Here is a 19,748-nt window from a genome sequence, read left to right as displayed (position 1 = left end):
CTCACATCAGGCCCCTGCAGAGACCACAGCTCACATCTGGGATTAAATGAAGAGAACGGAGAAGATGCTCACTGAGCCTTGATGAGAAAAGAGCTGTGACAGTGAGGGGTAAACACCAGGAGCCAGCAGCCATTAATATAAACCCACTAATGAAGTGTTGAGTCTGTGCTTGATACTTAAACCAATGATCTCCAACACATAAGAGACCGGGCCTTACATTCTCATTGACCGTTGCCAAGACGACTCTTCAGCATCTCAGTTACAGAGGTAACCAGACTCTCACACGGTTAATGGTTTTAATGTCTCTCCATCAGAAAACACAGGAAACCACAGCAGTGTAAACAGGAAGGAGGACTAAATATTCATCTTCCTATTTCAGTCACATTTTGGTCCCAAGTCATCACCTTGATCAGAATGACCACAAACAGCATTTCATCAGTTTTACATCTCAACAGCACGTTCTGATTTTAAATATCATATGCATATATTTGATAGTGTGTATTATAAGTCGGGCAGATTTGTTGTGTGCTTTATTTCCCTGACAGGACAATAAAGGTAAAAAAATCCAATCATCATCATAACTATAAAATCAACTCGTTTTCCACAAACAGTTAGAGACCAACGCCATTATTAGGGTTCCATCAACAATCGTCCTTAGTCGTAATCACCACCATAAAATCTTTAATGACCGTAATTTACACTTTCCTGCCTGTTACAGCGACGTTACAGCTGCTGCAGTTCTCTTCATCATCATCTTCATCACACGCACACATACACACTTCACTGGACACAGTTTGTAGAAGCAGGCAGGCCCATTAATTCACATATGGCTCAATAAATAACATCAAAGCCGGATCTAATGGAAGAGGAGCGATGCAGACAGTCTGTTGAGCAGGACCACGGTTTGATTCACGTCTCCGACATCAATCCGCTCTTCAGAAAAGTCTCATGTATTTTTCCAAAGCTTACGTGTCCGACGCTTTGTTTTCACCACAGGGCAGGTCGTCGTCGGAATTCATTAGACTCAAAGATCTGAAGGTGAACAGCCTCGTCCACATCTCCACTGTGTTTGAAGCCCCGTCCATGTAATCAGGCTCCAGACTGGTGTGGACCCCAGAGACGTCCACCACATCAGAAATCCACCACCGACAACGCTGATGAGTGGAGCGTCTGCCACAGATACAAGCCTACGAAGTCTCCAGCAGCAGACGGAGGCTTACTGTCGTCAGACTAGAGGCCTCGTGGGTTTAAACCGTCACACAGTCCAGTCTATTAAATAAGCTCCACTGATGATCGGCTTGAATCTGTTCTGTCCACATTTGAACACATTACGTGGGCCACGCAGCATTAAACTGATCTGTGCTCAACAGGCAGCGGCTGACAGCTTGTCTCTGCTCTAATGACTGCTGCGTTTGCCGCTGTAATGTTCAGGCCAACAACCGTTATGCTTTTAGACAGATTCAGTCTCTATGGCTTTACTTTTATGTGACACCTTTTACCTTGTTAAGTCCTTTTCACTCTGGGCATTTCCAGCTAGGCTTGTTTTTCCCACGTGGTTTAAATGTTGAAGTTTTTGTGAGGTTTTATATTAGTCGCTAATTTAAGCCTGTGTCAAATTTCCCAAATTTGCTGATAGTTTCCGAACTGCTCAAGTTTTTGATCATGAAAAAGACACAAGGCTGTACTTTAATTTGATGCTGAGTCCGTGTGGATGTGAGTTGAGTGAGTTGAGACTCAGTGTTGTGTTAACTACAGCTTTGTTTACTGATCCAAACGCATCCAACTGCTGGGAAACCTGCCCTTGACTGTTGGTTTAATGTAGCAAACACAGCAGCGACTGGTTTAGCTCTGCTTAGAAAATGATTTGGTTGGAGCTGAAAGCTGGGAAGAATGAAAACCTGCGGCGTCTGACTGTGAGTTTGGTTTACACACTGTAAGATATGAAGCCGTCCAGGTTGAGATATCTTAGGACAGGGTTGGAGGGGTGCTTGTAGCAGCTGCTGTGGAGAAGCTGAGTGAAGCCGTAAACTGCAGCAGCATCGTTCGGACACCAACGTACAGACTGTTTGAAAGAGAGGCAAGTCCAGACGACACAAACACCTTCTCTGCTTGGAGGCAGTTGGTTCCTGTGGCTCCTGAAGGTTTTATCACTGGGCAGATCGAGGCTAGCTGCTTGCTAATGCTAACTGAACTGACAGCTTGAGTGCTAGCAGCGTTAGTCTAAATGTGTCTTTACTTGTTACAGCACACAGACCAGTTCAAAACCACATCAGCCACACAGGAAATAACAAATGAGTCTGAAAGCAAAAATCTTCAAATACTAAACCAGCAGAGAAACCAGCCGAGGGCCCAGCTGAGTCCGTGTCTATGTGCATTCGGTCTGACTGCGCTAGCACAGCGCTAGCAGTCCCTCTGCAGTCGCGCCGCCGTCGCTCAGCTGATGCAGCATCAGCCGAGAGCGGAGCTCGGAGGTTTGCGTAGCCACTGGTAGAACTGCCGCCGATAGAGGCGGTGCCAGCGCACGTTGCCCTCGACGATCTCCAGCGCTCGCGGCAAAGCAGGCCCCGCCCCCACGCCGCTGGACAGGATGAAGTCCTTCAACTGGGGAGATGAAGGGAAGGAGGGAAGGAAGGAAGGAGAGGTGACAGAGAGGCCATGAGAGCAGAATTAGGAACCCTCCACCAAGAGAAAGGAACGGGGGACGATGCTCCACTGCACATGTTTTCAGGGCAGACGCCGTGTGAGCTTCTGTGTCTACCTCTGGTCATAGAACATATCGCTTTCTAGCCCTGAGCTACAAGTTAAATCCTCATCCCCGAGGCTCTTACAGAAAGACTCGTTTTGCGATAGTTACAGTTAAAAAACTCCGAAATAGTCAAGTTATGAAGCAGAGGTTGATAATTAGGCTCATAACTCCTGGTGAAGTTAAAGAATCAAAGGCTTTTAAGAGTCCATAATTAAAATATGAGGGTGGTGAGGTAAAAAAGAACTTTCTGTATAGAAACTTACTTTGAGTTTCCTTTTTCAGGGTACAGGGCTGAAATGGAAACTTAGTTTGACAGATTCAGTGGAGCGCAGGACAAAATCCAAGCGTTCCACTCCTTAAATACAGCTGGTATTGTTAACTCCACAGCGCTGCGCTCCTTTATCTGCCCTACAGACTCTCATCTTTCCCCTCATCCACCGTCTGAGTCACTCGCTGGTTCCGGATGCGTCTTGGTCGTGGGTGGAGGCAGAATTTACCTTTCCTCTAAAAGCCTAAAACCACTTTTAAAACCACCAGCGCAAATGAGAAGACGCTGTTTGTTGTTGTTCTCGCTGACACTGAGCTGTTATCTCGTCTTTTGTTACGCGTTTCAAACCAGAACTGTTTTTCACAGGAAGTTAAAAACAAACAGGTGAATAATGTTTTATTCAGACACAGACTGTGAGGTGAGCGTTATTATCAGGCTTTGTTCTGCCAGATCACCGTCCATCATTAGCTCGACCTCCTGACGTTCTACATATTACATAAACGCCTCACACTTCAGTGTATTTACCTCGCTGAGCTCTTTCTCGGTGTTCAGGAACTCTGTGACTCCACTGATGAGCTTGGAGTTCATGAACAAGGCTTCGCCGTAGCTGAGCAGAGACAGACAGAGACAGGGTCAGTTTGCTGGAACGTGATGTGAACAGGTGCAGACGCTGCACGCGCTGATTCTCACCGTGCGTTCAGGACCTCCCACTTTTCTCTGAAGTACTTCCAGGCAAGACTTCGACCCTGAGGGTTTCTGCCTACGTGGACGATGACGTCGATCACGTCCTGCTCTGGGACCAGGTCTGAGGTCAGAGACAAGTTGAGCAACCTGCGAGACAGGGACACGAAGCAGAGGCATCAGGTGGACTGGAAGCAGTGAACATGAGAGCGTGTCTGTCACACCTGGAATCACTCCTCCAAAGCACTAATCTAATTACTGCAGCCTGTCGGGGAGGAGGGAATTAGGGGATTTACACAAACCTGGTGATCACACAAAGAGTTTGGCTGCAAAGCTTGACAATTTGTGTAAACACACTAATCCAAGTTTCTAAAGTCTTTTTTAAGATGTAAGAGCGAGGACAAGAGAGAAAACAGAAAAAAGGAAGTTGAAACAAATTGCTGATGTTCAGTCATCCAATGTGGTTCATCTTCCTTCACTTTGTTTTCCTGTGTGTGTGTGTGTGTGTGTGCACGCGCGTCTTAGTTGCTTGTTTGTAGCCGCCGTCTTTCCATTAAACCCCCAAATCAATGTTCTCTCTTTTCCCACAATCCCACTGTGCTGAAAGCGTTTCCTGTGTGACCAATCAGTGGGTTTCTGTGCTGAGGCGTTTGATTGTGTGTGTGTGTGTGTGTGTGTGTGTGTGTGTGTGTGTGTGTGTGTGTGTGTGTGTGTGTGTGACGGCTGCTATCTGAACATGCAGTACTACCTCTCTGATTGCACAACAGTTTACTGTGGCTAGAAAATCAATACCTCACGCACACAATCTCCGTCTCAATGTACAGCAGCGAGTGTGTGCGATATCTGTCCTCCCTATTCTCAGTGAGAGATAGCAGCAGTTAGCGGCTGATAAAACACACTCCCGCTACACACACACTCACTCAGGGCTGGATTTATCTACACGTAAGGCCTTGGGCACTTTTCAGCTTGCAATCAGTTTTGTCGTTCAGTGCAGCATGAAAATCATCTTGAAACGTGCTGCAGTAAAAAAACAAACCATCTGCGTCCAGCTCTTATTTTATTTTGGTAATGCAGCCACTGTCCCAATGCAGACAAACAAAACATCTGCGGATAAACTGAGCATTTTTATATTAGCACACGGCCCTGCGTTAGTGACGGAGCCGGCTGAACGCTCCCATCAGGCCAACGCAGGTTTTAGTACCAGTCAACTTGCTTTTACGGCTCACAACTTTACTGTCTGCGGCTCAGTCCCACAGCTCCCATTAATCTTGTTACGAGCAGCAGCGGCCGGCCCAGAAGCCACACGGCACGCTCCCTGTTCGGCAGCAAACACAGACAGACACGTTCCCCAACTCACTGTGGACCATTAGGCAGCTGACGACCCAGGGAGGAGTTGGTGGAGACCAAAACAGAGCTCCGAGTGGCTGCATCATTCAGAAGCTGTCTGCCAGTACAGTGGAAACAGGCTGCATCCCTGCATCCCTGCAACCCAGAGCTCGTGTTGTTCCTACCTGTTGAGCAGGAAGGTGTTGTCGGAGCAGGTCAGAGCCTCCAGCAGAATCTTCTTCTCTGAAACGGCGTTGGATGAGTGGAACTTCATCCAGATGAACTCCCACACGTCCTCGTCCATCAGACTCACACCGGTGCAGTAAACTATGTCTCGGATGTTGGGAGGAATCCTACAGAGACACAACGGGCCGTCAGACCACGGCTCACATTTCAGGCACGTGAAAATGTTTTCATCTCACTTCTGTGCAATAAAAGCAACAGATGGAAATAAAACTAAAGCCCCAATAGGACTCGTCTGCACACTCAGACCAGCTGACTTGTAAATTGTATGTTCTACCTTGTGCAGTCACACTCACACATACACACCTAACCCAGCAGGTGAAATGTGCTCTAATCTGTGTACTTTACCTAAATTGTTCAAAACCTGACATTTTTCGTCATAACACTGTGAAATCAGCTGCTACGAAATGATATATTTTCCTTACTACCACCTCACAAGTGTGTGTGTGTGTGTGTGTGCGTGAGTGAGTGCAGAGTGAGTGATGCAGGGACAATTACATCATCCACCGACCTGGGAAATCATTTTAGAGATGCTCCACTTAAGAGCAGGCCACACACACACACACACACACACACACACACACACACACACACACACACACACACACACACACACACACACACACACACTCACAGAGCATTAAAGCTCTCCTCAAACGGCATCTGTGCTGGCGCGTGTGTTTAAGCAGATAACACAGCGCGTACGGTGGCGGCTACCTCCAGTCCTGTTCACTACTTCAGAAGTCATACTTCCTGGGTATAGACTGGAGGAGCGGCGCTTCTGAATCCTCCAGATGGCTCTGATCCCATTAACACACTGGTTGTGTTTGTGTGTACGAGCTGTTTTAGCAGTCTGTGGAGGATGTTTCATTTCTTAAAGCTCTATCTTCCCCTGAAATACCCCACCATTCTTCCTCTGCTTCACACTCCCACTCTGACAGTAAACACAGCTCTGTGCCATCTGCTGGTTTGGTCCGTCCATATGTCTGTCTGACTCTGCAGACTAAATGTCGCCATGAATACAAAAAATGAAAGTCACGTTGCCAGACTGGTAAAACTTTTAACGTACCCAACAGAGCGACGCCACCAGTCAGACAGTGAATGCGGCCTTAACCCAACCCTGCACTGACCACTCACACAGGAAGTGAAACACAGTTGGTTGGACGAGCCAACAACGTCTAGACTGATTGCAAGACCTCTGGGTATAATTAGTTATGTCTTCAGGACGTCGCTCATCACACGAATCAGTCAAACTGCTCCAAATCCCCAAAGTTCTTACAAGTCAGCCTGTAGACTGTCCATCAAACACTAACCTGCTGCACAGACCTGAATACTGAGGTTAACGACGACCCAAAACCCCCTGCTGGGTTAATCCAGCTGCAGCCACAATGGGACAGATGAGAAAATGATCCATTTAGATGGGTGACGTAAAATGAACCTCAGTGGGAGATGTTTAATGTTCCAGGGGATGTAGGTGATAAAATGTTAGCTGTGGGTTTAGGCAGAGCCACGTCACAGCAGCTGGTGTGTAACACGCTTTAAATGCAGGAGACGCAGCTCATGATCCCTTCACGGATGCCTACAGTAGTACATCCTGACAAGACGCCTAGGCTTCAACACTTGTAGCGTTCTGATAAAAGCTGTAATAAAAATCACATGCATGTGGGCTCCTCAAATCAGTGACGGCAGCCGCTAAATAAAAAAAACACCCCCGGAGAGATGAACGCTGCATGAATGTACATTTATCCAGGACTCTTCCTCCACTGGCTGTGAGTGTTTCCAAATTGCTTCATAAATATAGAGAGACTTTTTCCAAACGCTGCCATACGACGTCATGTGAGGCGTTCCCTCATTACTGACACTGTACAGAAACCAGAGAATGACATGAATGATGAAGCGCTGGGACTCCAGACGTGCTTCCTGGTGGAGAATGGACACATCTGCATGACATTAGTGTAAACATCCCTTTCCCTCAGAGCTTCTTCTATAAATTCATAAAATCATCTGCGTCTTTAGTGTCTTTTAATTCCTGAGCCTCCTGCTGCCCCATGCACAGCGTAAACATCTACATCTATTCAATTCATCCAGTCTCATTAGTAACAAGGCAGCAGCTCCTAAAGAAGAGAGGAAGAACCGATAGAACAAAGAAACAAATGGATGTCAGGCCGTCAGCCACACTTCCACCACCACTAGGCAGTTATATGTTACACCCACAGTCTCCTCCTTGAATATGATACCAGATGTAGCAATGAGCATCATTTAAGCTCTCTGTGTGTGATGTGGCCCACTGTACAGTGTGCGGACTGTGTCTGCAGACTCATACCTGTTCTTGTTGCTGGAGATCCAGTCAGAGATGTAGGCCACAGCCTGACGATGGCACTGTTTGTTTCCGAAGCTGCAGGCCAGCATTATGAGCTCCCTCTGAAGCTCCCTGCAGAGACAAGCAGACGTTCACCAACGTTCATGATGCGTTCCCCTGCACAAGCACTGGCGGCAGGGAAGCTTCAGCTTCTAGAAGCTCAGGCTGCTGACGCAGCATCACCTACTCTGTCTGGTAGGACGCTTGCAGGACGTTTCCCTCGTGCCCAGGACCGTTTGAGGGCCAGCCCATCTGATGGTACCGTGACGCGACCTGCTTCAGCACGTAGTCCTGTGACACACAGACACGCGGTGTTAATCAGCAGCCTGCCAGCACTGACTGCCTGCACCGGCTGACGGGTCGGGGCTTTACACTGAACAGGCTGTATTCGTCGGTGCGGTCCAGCAGCTTGTCCAGCTGGTAGAGCGCTTGGCTGGCGGCGTGCCACGGCAGGAAGGACGTCTCCTCTGGAAGGTAGCCAATGAGCTGCAGGGGAACGCCCTGTGGGAGGTACCCCGCCCTGAGACAGACAGCGAGAACGAGAGGACGGTCAGAGCCAGATGTACTTCACCTGAACAGATCAACTACTATACAAGCTTTCATTATCGCCGTCAGCACAACAAACCTTCCCATCTGTTAATGTTTTTAAAGGTAGACGCGTGTCAGCGCTCCAGAAACAAATATGTTTCCTTGATTGGGACAATCAGCAGCGTCGTCTTTGAGTGTGTGCGAGAGATAAATGAAGACAACAAAGTGTTCTCATCATCTATTTTACACTTTGGCAGATTCTCCTGAAATTCAAACAACGATGAAGCCCAGTGAACTAAATCAAACTCATTTACAAGCACGTGTTTAAATCCCCACTGTAATTACTACATTTTCTGTACTTGATGCAGAGGCCACGAGGCAGAGAGGTGCGTTCTGGGAATGCAATTCAAAGCCAGATCTTGCTGTAGCTGCATCAGTCTCTGCGGTGTGTGAGTAAACTATAATATGAACAAGTTAGCGGTGACTTGGCCTCTAAATGCCAACGCAGCCATTCAGCAGAGCCGTTACATCCACTGCCTCATGAATATTAACGTATGCCTTCGAGAACTCATTAACATTTATGATGTTTGGGGGGGGCATTCACCTGTTTCCTGCATCGACCTTCAGCCCCGCCCACAGCACATGAATATTGATGAGACGAGGCGGACGAGAACATAAAGTTTACTCAAAGAGGCGATCCTAGTTTTACCGTTTACCTTGTAATGACCAGTAACAGACAACAGCTGTCAATCGAACAGGATGACAGATTTACAGGCTTCAACGCTCTGAGACAAGCAGGCTGAAAGAGAGACAGGTCTCCACTTACACTTAATCTAAATCCTTAAGAGGAAGAGGAGGAACTCTAAATTCCATCATATTTCCATAATCGCCTTTATCCAACCTGACTAACCTCCCACATTCATCTCCATTCCCATCATGCACCTCTGGGACACTAATATGATCCATTCAGCCGCTTCCTGTTTACAGTCCTCTGAAACACTTGCAGAAGTAAACACGAAGGCAGAGGCAGAAGTGGTGGTTACCATGGTAACAGCATTCAGCCATCGATTGGTGGCCCTGAATGTTTTACATGGCTGATCATCCATCTTGCAGCAGACATCCTATCGCAGAACTAAGGACCAGTGCTAGTACCGACAGCTAAGGCACTGATTAATGGAAAGCTAAAAATGTTGAGAAGTTCAACATGTGATGAAATATCCAGAAATAAAACAATAGAAGGAAAAATGTAAGTCTGGGGTACAGAAGTAAAAGTCTGAGCTTCCTGCACAGACTAATTATTGTTAATAAGATTACACGCTCTGAGTTGTGAAGACTAATGTGTTTCTAATAATCACCTGTAACATCTCTGTTCACTAACAGAACCAGTAAAGACATTTCAGACCAGATCTCTTTCAGTTACAGTCTCCGTGAGTCTCCTCCACTATTGTAAGGATCTCATTAACTCGTTAACGTTCTTAAGGCTTGCTTAATTGTTCGTCCATCGGCTCACTGAAGAGCTAACGAGGGACTGCTGTGGTCACAAGCACACGGAGAAGGAGCGGCGACATCCATCACAGCAAAGCACACACACTCGCAGACAAAGCCATTTATTAGCACTAAACGAGCTTCTCACACACAGACCTGCTGTCACCAATCAGCAGTTAGTGCTGCTCCGCTCGAACTGTAACCAGAGGAGGAATCAGCACTATGGAAATTAACCCTGCCCAACTGTAATGAATTCAATAAGAAGAATTGGTAGAAATGCTGAGACAACGTCCCTGTAAATAGGAACTGGCGGTGACTCTGTCACTCTGCCTGAGTACTGAGCTCGGCCAAACACTTCTAGCTATTTCTGTAGCAAACACAGAAGTGAAGCTGACCTCAGACTTTTCAGACATGAAAGAAAAGAAGAAAATAGGAGGTTAAGATAAGAGGAAAATAAGACGGGGGAATGCACCGGCATTCCTCTGAGGCCTGTCAAAGCACAGTATGAGCAAATCTGCCAGGCTGTCACTGACGTGTTCACACTACACATGATCACCCATCTGCCAAAGTGCTGAGGAGGCACATTTACCACGAGGCAGGGCTATTAATAAATGAAGGTGAACCAGAAATACCCTCTGACCACTGAACATCTACTGCTCTATCGTCCTTGTAGCTGCAAAAGGTATTTTACTACTAAACTGTCTAATTTGAAACATCAGTGTGATGTTAGTGGTGACACAGCTGGGAAGAACTAAAAGCTTCAGTTCAAAGTGATCAAATACGTTTAAACAACCTTTTACAGTATCCGGTGGTCACACCGACAAGGTGTGGGTTGAAGCTGGTTCACGCTGCTGTCAGGATGGAGACGCAGGCGCCGATGAAGGAGCACATCAGTCAGTGTCAGTAGATCTGATACGAGCATCCTATGATGCAGTCAGGTTCAGGACCAGGCACAAAGCCTGCAGACCAGATGGGGTGCCCTCTCACCGCCTCGTACATGGATTATGCAGCAGTTTGTGACATGTCCCTCCTCGGACCGCTGCTGGGAGTTGCATGTGTTGCTATAGCGACAGATGCGGGCTGAAGTGGCAGCCTGTTTTGCTGTCAGTGTGAATATTAATAGATGTGTAGTTCTGTTTCCCCTTCTCTACAGATGGAAACCTCCTGCTGAGCTCCTCACTCATCAACACGCGCGCATGCACCCTCCAACCGAAGACGACGGGAGCGTTATCTCTGGCTGCTGCTCATTCAACATGACAGAGGACAGATGGCTGAGAGAGAGACACGCAGGAAAAGGAAGGAGAGGGAGTGGATTGAGTTATGGGGTTGGTGTCAGAGCAGATTTCGGTTACAGTGCTCAAAAAGCTTCAGGCTAAAACGTCACCGTGAAACACTGCTCTCTGCTTCCCGCACTCTCTCTTCCATCAGACGCTGCTCTGCTTGTTTTCAAATTGCTTTCTGGCTTTTTATGTAGGTGTTTTCCTCTCTGAGCTACGTCTGCTTCTGTCATTGAGGGTGAAGTGTCTTTAAAATGACCAATCTGCAGTAACATGGTGAGACTGTGAAAACAGCTGCAGCACTGAGATGATTCACCTTTATTCCCATACATTCGCTGCCTGTTTACCTCCGTATCAGTAAGAGTGACTGGATCATAGACAGTGTCACGCTAAACACAATGCTGCTTATATTCTGTTGGTGGCAACTGGGAAAAATGTAAAACTCGCAACATTCAAAAATGAAGAAGACTCAGAAAATCCTTCTGTGAGTTGGTAGTTTGGATTCTTGAGCTCTTGTAATTATCACTGTTTGTTGATGGTGGAAGAATCCACTGCTGGCACAATCCAGCCTGACATCTTGTTTGTGCATGTAAATCTAAGTATGATAATCAAAAGTACACAAAGCTACAAAACCTAGACAAATAAACAAATGTTGACGATGGTGAATTCTTTCCGTCCACTAAAGAAACAGTCACAGGCTTTCTGTTTCAAGCAGCCACCATGGCAGCAGGACGCTGTGGTCAGCACATGGACCTGCAGCTGGAGACTCCTACCTGGCAAGGTTAAAGGCATCGTCGATCAGTCCCGCCCTGTTCCCAACAGAGATGATCTGAAAGAGGCAGAGACACAGAGATCGAACACAACTCGCTAAAGACCCACCAGAAACACACAGAGCATTCGACAGCGATACCTGAGGGCTGCTGTGCAGCTGCTGAATCAGCAGTTTCCAGTTCTGGAGGTCGTAGTTCACACGGAAGTAGCCCGTCTGGTTGATGTTTCCCAGCAGCCACGTGTTTTCATGCATCTGATGTATCCGGTGGGTCTCTGAGACAAAACATTACAAGAGCCCGTTAATCAGAGCATCACTTTCTCTCTCTCTTTCTCTCATCTGTGTATCTCAGAGTAAAGGTCCTTCACAGCCCTTCACGTCAAACGTCAGAGCAGCAAAGTCCTCAAACGTGGGATCCTGTCCTAACCCCACACTGATCTCCCCGTCAGCAGCAGGTGCCTCCTGACTAACTAAACACAGCTGGTAACGCTGTCTATACATAGAAGAGCCTGCAGAATGGAACGGCTGTGTTGATTATCGTGGGATCACAGCCTCGCGCCAGGTGAAGACCTCAGAGGTGGTAAAAGTAGGCTGTGAACTTTACTGGAGCAACTTGACTTTTGTGAGGGGAACATGTAGAGCTGCTGCACATCCAGCGTGGCCCACTTCTGAAACTTCCTCCGCTGCAGTGAGAACTTAAGGACTGCCCCAGTAGACGAAGCTGCACCAGAACCCACTCTGAGATTACATTTCTACCAAACACAACCAGGAAAAGAAAAAGAACCGGCTCGAAGAGTTATTTATATCAACCTAGAATAGATGTAATAGGAGCTGTTATCCAAAAACACTCCCACACAGAACTGGATCCTCCAGAAACAGAACCCACGTCCACTTCATGCTCCAACAACCTGAAAGTGTTGTTCCCCCAGAGTGAATTCATCGCTGACAGAAGAATGTAACCCTCCTGTGAGGTCCAGCTTCATGAAGAGAATTTTAAACCCCCATGGGAGCAGCTGCACAGAGCCGCTCAGTGAAGGACACAGCAGCATTTTCCTGCTACTTGGGGTTAAGCAGCACATTCTCGCACCAGCTCCGTACCTGTCTTGTTGTTGATCCAGATGAGGCTCTCTGAACAAACGGTGGATGCATTTCCCACAGCGACTGTCAACGGGACCTGCCACTGTAAACTAAGGAGAGAGAGAGATAAGAGGCAGTGGAATTGCATCGGGTTTTATTGCCTCGGTTATCAGATGGGCAGGCAGAAGATCAGCCAGCATCCGAGGGAGCGAGACAGAGGGCAAAGCTGCGTCAGAGGTGGACGAGGGCGACCAGCGTCCTCACAACACTTGGCTCAGTGCTGCGATTTTTACATTTTCAGATTGTTTAAAAAAGACATAAATTGTGCTTTCCTGCATGAGTGAACCACCCGAGCGCGGCTTTTAAAAACCAATCCAGTTATCTGAAAATGCCATCACCGCTGCGCTAAACAAGGCTGTTTGTCTTGGCTCCTGAGAGGCTGGCATTTCCAGCTGAACGCTTTTTAAAGAGCGCCACGACAGACAGAGGGACGAGGGAAAGTCACGCCTGCAGAGAAGCTGACTGACAGAACCGCCTCCAGAACCTCCATTATAGCTGATCTTATTGTCCTGGACACTGGGGCTCCTGCTGGTGGTGACCTGTGACCTCTGTGTGTGTGACAGAGGCGGGTCCATTAACAGGACTGTGAGTGACAGGAAGACGGTTCCGTCAGCCCGCTTTGATCCACTTTGTGCCATCACTAATGACACCAATTAAAACAGGCCTCCTCTTCAGCTCCAGTAAAAACAAAGCTCAGAGACTCGGCTTTAATTGGACTCATTTTGGTCAAATTGATTCATATTTTAATTAAAGTTTTTGTTAATTACAGACTGCCTCACACACTGCGATCAGTTCAATCAGCTAAGAACAACGTGTGTGTAGTCGGGGTCACTGCAGCACAATCAGCCACATAAAAAAATGAACAATCCCATAACGACCATCTGTCGCCGCAGGCAACCGTGGGTCAATACTGACTAGTTAGCAACTATTTACATTAAGGTGACGGACAGGAGGGGAGTTCAATTCCAAACACACAACGGTTCATTAACCTGCGACTGAAGCGACACCGTTCAGTTAAAACAACTGTGAATGAGCCGAGTCAGACACACATGTGCTCAGCGCCTCCTCCTCCACCAGCACCTCACCCTAACCTCGTTTACACTCATGTCAAGACTCTCACATCCATATAACCTGAACTCCAACCTTCATAGCAACACGCGTGATCACTGCTAATGCAGGGCCCAGCACGACGAACGAGCAGTGACCTGGATGAAGATGAACCCAGCGAGGGCTGTTTGTAGCGGCACCACGGAGCTCGAACCTGTAGGATGCAAGGCCTTTGTGCGTCTTCAGCTCACTAGGCTGGTGTGAAGACTCACAGCTCACAGAAGAATCACAGCTGCCATGGAGGATTCAGCAGGTAGGTGCTGACAGGTCTCACCTAAAGCTGCTTACATGCACCAGATCATTAGGTCACAGACTTCTGTATTTTAGCTGAATACAGAGACAAAGACAATGGAAGATAAAAACACACACATGCTGTATTTATTCCAGGCTACTGTGGACAGAAATAATCCCTCGATGTCCTATTTAGCATAAAAGCTCATTAAATCAAAACGCTGCCTGTTTACCTGTCGGTCTGCTTTTCCTTCTCTGCGTGCACAAACACGAGCTGTGATGTCTTTAAATACAGACTAGGTTTGATTTGTTTTCAGTATCATTAGCTCGACCTTAACGTCAGCGCTCGCTGTCCTCTGTTCTGCTCGTCTCTCTTTCTGCCAACTCGAATCTTTAGAAGCATTTGTTTCCGTCGTCGTGTTTGATGGAGGAAAACAAAAGACACAAATGTACAACATCTCCCTCAAACAGCCGAGAAGGAGGAGAACGGAGGGCGTGAAGTGAATGTGTTTTTGGGTTGGGACACACCTGGCTACTGCTACCTGTCACAGGACATTTGCATATTTCCCTTTTCCCTGTTGGATTTTTCCCGGCGTTCAGCGTATGGAATGTTTTGCAGCCAAAGAAGCTGCCGTCTAACCAATTACGCCTCTCACTATCTACTTCCATTAGGAGCAGAGCTCTGCGCTCCTGGGAAATGCAAACATTTTGTCGTTTTTTTGAAGTTTAGAACAAGGTTGAAATGAAAAGGAGAACTACAACAATTTCACACATCAAAGCATTTTAGATTTCCATGTGTTGGAAGTTCTGCGCTTCTGAACAAACCTTTTGGTGACACCTGGGACACAGATGGCACAAAGGGACCCGTGTGAAGTCAGCATTAGAGTGGTTTGAAGTCTGGCAGAATGGAGACGCAAAGCTTCACATAAACTCAGTGTAATGTGAATAGTATTTACTAAAACAGTGTTGAGGCTGGAGATGGTACAGTAGGTCATAATCCAGATGAGACCAAGGAGTCCTCTGCATATTTTATGCCCATTCATGAGTAAAGTTACATTTACTATGTTTAACATTCAGTTATTTTGACTTTGACTTGCCCTTAAAAACACATGAATATGCAGCAGTTAAAGCAGATAGAGGGATAAACAAACCCTTTGAAATAAGTTTTTTGCTCAGAATAATGTGGTTAATGCTATTTTGGGCATCAGACAGATCAACAACTAGAGCAGCTAATTGTTCACCCTTGAGAAAAAGAAAAAGAAAAAGTGTGACTGTGTCGTTCAGTGCTATGCGATGCGTGATGTCAACGTTAGACCCACTGATGGAGCGTGTTCCACTGCTCCACAGCCTCTGGTTCAATCTATGTCTAACTGCGACGAAGAGGCGACTGAAAGCACAAAAACGGGTTCTTTACACAGGTTTTGGGTGAAACCGCAGGCAGCACAGAGCGAGTGAGAAACGCAGCCTCGCGAGAATCAACAGGAACAGAGAAAGACTTCAGCTCCACCTACAACAAACAGCTCCGATTTATCAGCTGACAGGACCTCGGAGCAGAGGAGCTGGAGTGAACACAAACGACTGAAGATGAAAGAAGGGAACCAAGACGGAACTTCACAAAAAGGGAAAAGTATAAAAAGTCTTTAGCAGCGTAACTAAAGATCAGCTACAGCGGTAGAAAGGGAAGAAGGGAGAACAACAGGTAATAAAAGAAGAAGAAAGAAGCTGATGAAGTATTGATGCAAGGAAAAGTGGGTCGATAAAACAGCGAACAGAATAAACTCCTGAGGTTGTGAAGGATGTGAATAAAACATCATATTTATCAAATATGAATGAAATATAAAAGATGTAGAAGTAGCAAAGAACGTGAAGAATAGTTGAAGAAGTGCTTCTTCATGGGAAAATGCAGGGATCACATACGTAGTGCTCACCGGATCATCACCCTCACGTCTGATCACTTCACATCTCAGTAGTTGTGATTTACTGTACAGACACTGACAGAAACCCGTTCAGAACCACACACAGCCTCTGTCTCCACCGACTGGCATTGACCCGTGAAAACAGCCCCTCTGGGTCTCACCTGTTGTTGCTGCGGACTTCCTGTCCGTACAGGAAGTGCTCCTGGCTGACAGTGATGTTATGTGTGGTGAGCTGCTCTGATTGGTCCTTGCTGATGGTGACGACAGGATAGCCCATTTGTAAAGTCCACCTGTCCATCATCTCTCCAATGTCAATGTCCCGCCCCTCTGAGCGCATGGCCTGAACCCAGCACACAACACAGCAACCATCAGACTAACAATGACTAATGGCCATTAATTATTCTGTGATTATGCACGTGATTAATGAGGTCATGAGACATCGCCACCTGATTAGTTTAAAGTCAGTAAAGTAGAGACTTCAGCTGATTAAAGCTGGTGGCTAATTAAAGAGCAGCAAAGTGTAACGAACAGCGCTAACGAAGATGAATCTAAAGTCATCATTTTCCACAAGGTGGAGGAAAATGAGCCTCCTCTCTACCTGTCAGTCACGTTACCGTGGCAACGCAGAGACTTTAAGCATCCTGTCATCAGCTTGGTTTTAAGGAGCGTCTGTCTGGCCTTCAGTTTAGACACTTTCCTGAGATACAGGTGAGAGTTACCTGAGACAGTTTGCTCCACAGGTCGTCTCTGGCCGCGTTGCTGTACATGTGACTCAGCAAATAATCCTGAAAGCAAAACAACAAACGGGTTAGTCACAGGAAATGACATGAAGCTGCTCCTCTTCACCTATGATGAGTGCTAAAGCTGACTGAAGTGCAGCAAACTGAACCGACTGGACGTTGTGAAAGACACACACCTGAGAATATGAGGTGACATAACTCTGGATGAAGCTTTAAAGCCCAAAGACATTCACTACAGTGAATACAATTATTTATGGTCGATGCTATGAAGCCGTTTGTGTATGTGAAGATGTAAAAATCCCAGGAGGCTCCAGACATAGTGACGCCACCAGGACTGAGTTGGTTCATTTCGGTGGTGCTGCATGTTCACACGGACCCATCGCCGCTATGACTCCAACGTTCAGGTTAGATTGTTTTAAAGTGATGGACGAGATGAAACGTTACTAAAGCTCTGTTTTCAAACCCCTGTCTGCTGGTAGTAGCATGAAGTCATACCCACTCCAGCAGACTGGGGAACATAAAGTAAAAGCTTAGGGAGGACGCTGGATACTGTGGTTCCTAATAAAACAAGGCAAAGGCAGAGAAGCAGGAACAGAAGCACAGAACACCCAGAGAATGGCCAGTAATCTGAGGCTGATGATAAGACTAGAAGCAGCTCTCTCTTCCCTGAAACATGATGACATACATGATAACGCGTCTGTGATAGCTGCGACTCTCACCCCCACTGAAAAGCCACTCCAGCCAGAGCAAACAGTGGGCAGCCATGTGTGTGAGCGATCATCATTTCATTAAAAGAAACCTGCCTCCACCCGTCAGAGAGAGAGATGGGCAGAGGCCGCTAACACCGGTCCTTCACAGCTTTACAGCTTAAGCCAAATGGATGTTTCAGTAAAGCTCGGGCCGTCAATGACGCCGTTGTCATCCAATAATCCATCTTCAGTTTCAGGGAATCGTCTTGGATGAAGACAGCGTTCACAGAACATCCACCTCCAGGCACCGTGTGTAACCATGAGACATTCTCCTCACACTGACATTTTCTGTGTGCCATGTTTTTTATGATATGGTGCCTTTAGGTGAATTTCTCCAAATCATTTACTTGGACAGAGAAGCGACGCTGCGCTGGGTGAATTATCTGCACTGAGGCTGTGTCAAATGCGCCTGGGCTTCATTTATCATGTGTGTAACGCGTGAAGTAAGTGAGATTTCAAAATGCAGCTGAGGAATTAAAAGTCCTCATTAGGTAGTTTGGTGTAGTGTTCAGCACAGTGTGTGCGACCTGTGAACACACACACACACACACACACATACACACACACACACACACACAAACACACACACCATGTCGCTGTATCAGCAGTATTTAATATAGAATCTGGTTGCGTGTCTGCAGGAAAACCAGGGCAGCGTGTGTGTGTGTGTGTGTGTGTGTGTGTGTGTGTGTGTGTGTGTGTGTGTGTGTGTGTGTGTGTGTGTGTGTGTGCGTGTGTGTGTGTGTGCGTGTGTGTGTGCGTGACTGTTTTTCCACCTGTGTCATATCAATGTCAAATTAGATTGTTTTCGTACTGTCTGGAACCTGTTTTTGCTGCTCTGATGCTGCTGAGTCATGAACATTAGTCCGTGTGGTGTGTCTGAATATATGCTACTTATCCTTCAGGTGTATCTGAACACATTCAACAGTGATCACAATAACTGGACAGTGAACTCACATTGAGTCCTTTCTGGAACAGCGTCTGTCCCATGACGTTGGCCAGCATCCGGATCAGTGCCGCCCCCTGCAGGCCACACAGAGACACACAGGACAAAGCCGACGCGTTTAGGACGAAAACCACGACGAGGCTCAAAGGTCCACGAGGGTCCGCGCTACCTTCTTGTAGGCGATCCAGTCGAACACTCGGTTGATGTCGGTCGCTTGCTCCACCTCCTGGGAGATGGGGTGGGACGACCTCAGGCCGTCCAGCAGCATCACCTCATGGAGCACGTCCGTCAGGAAACGCTGCTTCTCCTGAAAGCCACACGTATGTAGTGAGCTTCAGTGAAACACAACTACAGAGTCAGTCAGGTGCAGTCGCTGCGCTGACTGTGCGTCACAGTGTAGTGGTTCAAGTTGGATCTAAATACACTGGGACCAGCCACGTGTGAGAGCAGTGAGTCTCTCGAAGCAAATGTTGCTCAGTGTGATTATTTTTGTTTGTTGTTAGCTTTGTTTCAAGAGTCGCTCATTAGGATTGGAAATGTTGGCCAACGTGCTGTTATTTGTCTGGTTGAACTCTGTTTGTTGTTTGTGTTTGTCTTTAGTTTCATCTGCTTATATCCTTAATTCATTCCTTTCCTTGTTTTCCGTCATACAAGAAGTAGGACGGAAGAAGCACAGGCTAAACCTGGAGAAATGTGGCTGTGTCTAATTCATGGATTAGAGTGTTTACGATGGAGATTTGTTTTTTAATGAAACTCCATCTTGTTAAGCCGTTGAATTGTTGGCGTATTACATTTCAGATGTTAATGTAATTAACAGTATCAGTATCTGCTGGGATCTGGCTAAGTCTTGGCCCATGCAGCTCTGTGTAATCCATGGATTAGCTTTTGTTTTATCAAGTACATATGCATTTAATGAATTTGTACCTAGTAAAACAAAAGCGTGTTGCTTTGAGGCAGTTTCATTTTGTGTGTCTATGTTTTATGCATGTGCTCAGGGATGTTGTGTGTGTGTCTGTCTATTATCTGATGTGAGACTGACATTAGGAGGTTAATGTCCACGGGCTGTCGTAAGAGGAGGTGAATGGGACTAATGCCTGGACTGACTACAGCTGCCATACACACAAACACACACATACAGAAACAAGAGATTGCACCACAAAGGAGACAATTAGTTAATTAGTTAAATGACACATTTGGATGAAACCAGTGTTTTGCTGAGAGAAACAAACAAACAACAACA

The 19,748-nt window shown here is 46.7% G+C and overlaps 1 protein-coding gene across 1 annotated transcript in view; it reads right to left on the bottom strand.

Annotated features, from left to right (window-relative positions):
- Nucleotides 1-282: 282 nt before the first annotated feature.
- Nucleotides 283-19,748, bottom strand: part of LOC114862500 (thyrotropin-releasing hormone-degrading ectoenzyme-like) — a 66,738-nt gene continuing 47,272 nt past the window's right edge. The window contains exons 7-20 of the mRNA XM_029162882.3: nt 18,678-18,815; nt 18,520-18,585; nt 16,793-16,858; nt 16,235-16,413; nt 12,781-12,869; nt 11,824-11,957; nt 11,687-11,742; nt 7,996-8,143; nt 7,811-7,914; nt 7,588-7,695; nt 5,207-5,374; nt 3,705-3,845; nt 3,540-3,621; nt 283-2,601 (exon numbers count right to left, since the gene is read on the bottom strand). Coding sequence (XP_029018715.1) covers nt 2,449-2,601; nt 3,540-3,621; nt 3,705-3,845; nt 5,207-5,374; nt 7,588-7,695; nt 7,811-7,914; nt 7,996-8,143; nt 11,687-11,742; nt 11,824-11,957; nt 12,781-12,869; nt 16,235-16,413; nt 16,793-16,858; nt 18,520-18,585; nt 18,678-18,815 — 1,632 coding nt within the window. The 3' untranslated portion in view covers nt 283-2,448. The remainder of the gene's footprint in view (nt 2,602-3,539; nt 3,622-3,704; nt 3,846-5,206; nt 5,375-7,587; nt 7,696-7,810; nt 7,915-7,995; nt 8,144-11,686; nt 11,743-11,823; nt 11,958-12,780; nt 12,870-16,234; nt 16,414-16,792; nt 16,859-18,519; nt 18,586-18,677; nt 18,816-19,748) is intronic.

This window comes from Betta splendens, chromosome 9 (assembly GCF_900634795.4).
Source record: "Betta splendens chromosome 9, fBetSpl5.4, whole genome shotgun sequence".
In the NCBI taxonomy this organism is placed as follows: Eukaryota; Metazoa; Chordata; class Actinopteri; order Anabantiformes; family Osphronemidae; genus Betta; species Betta splendens.
This window is presented reverse-complemented; position numbering and strand designations above follow the sequence as displayed.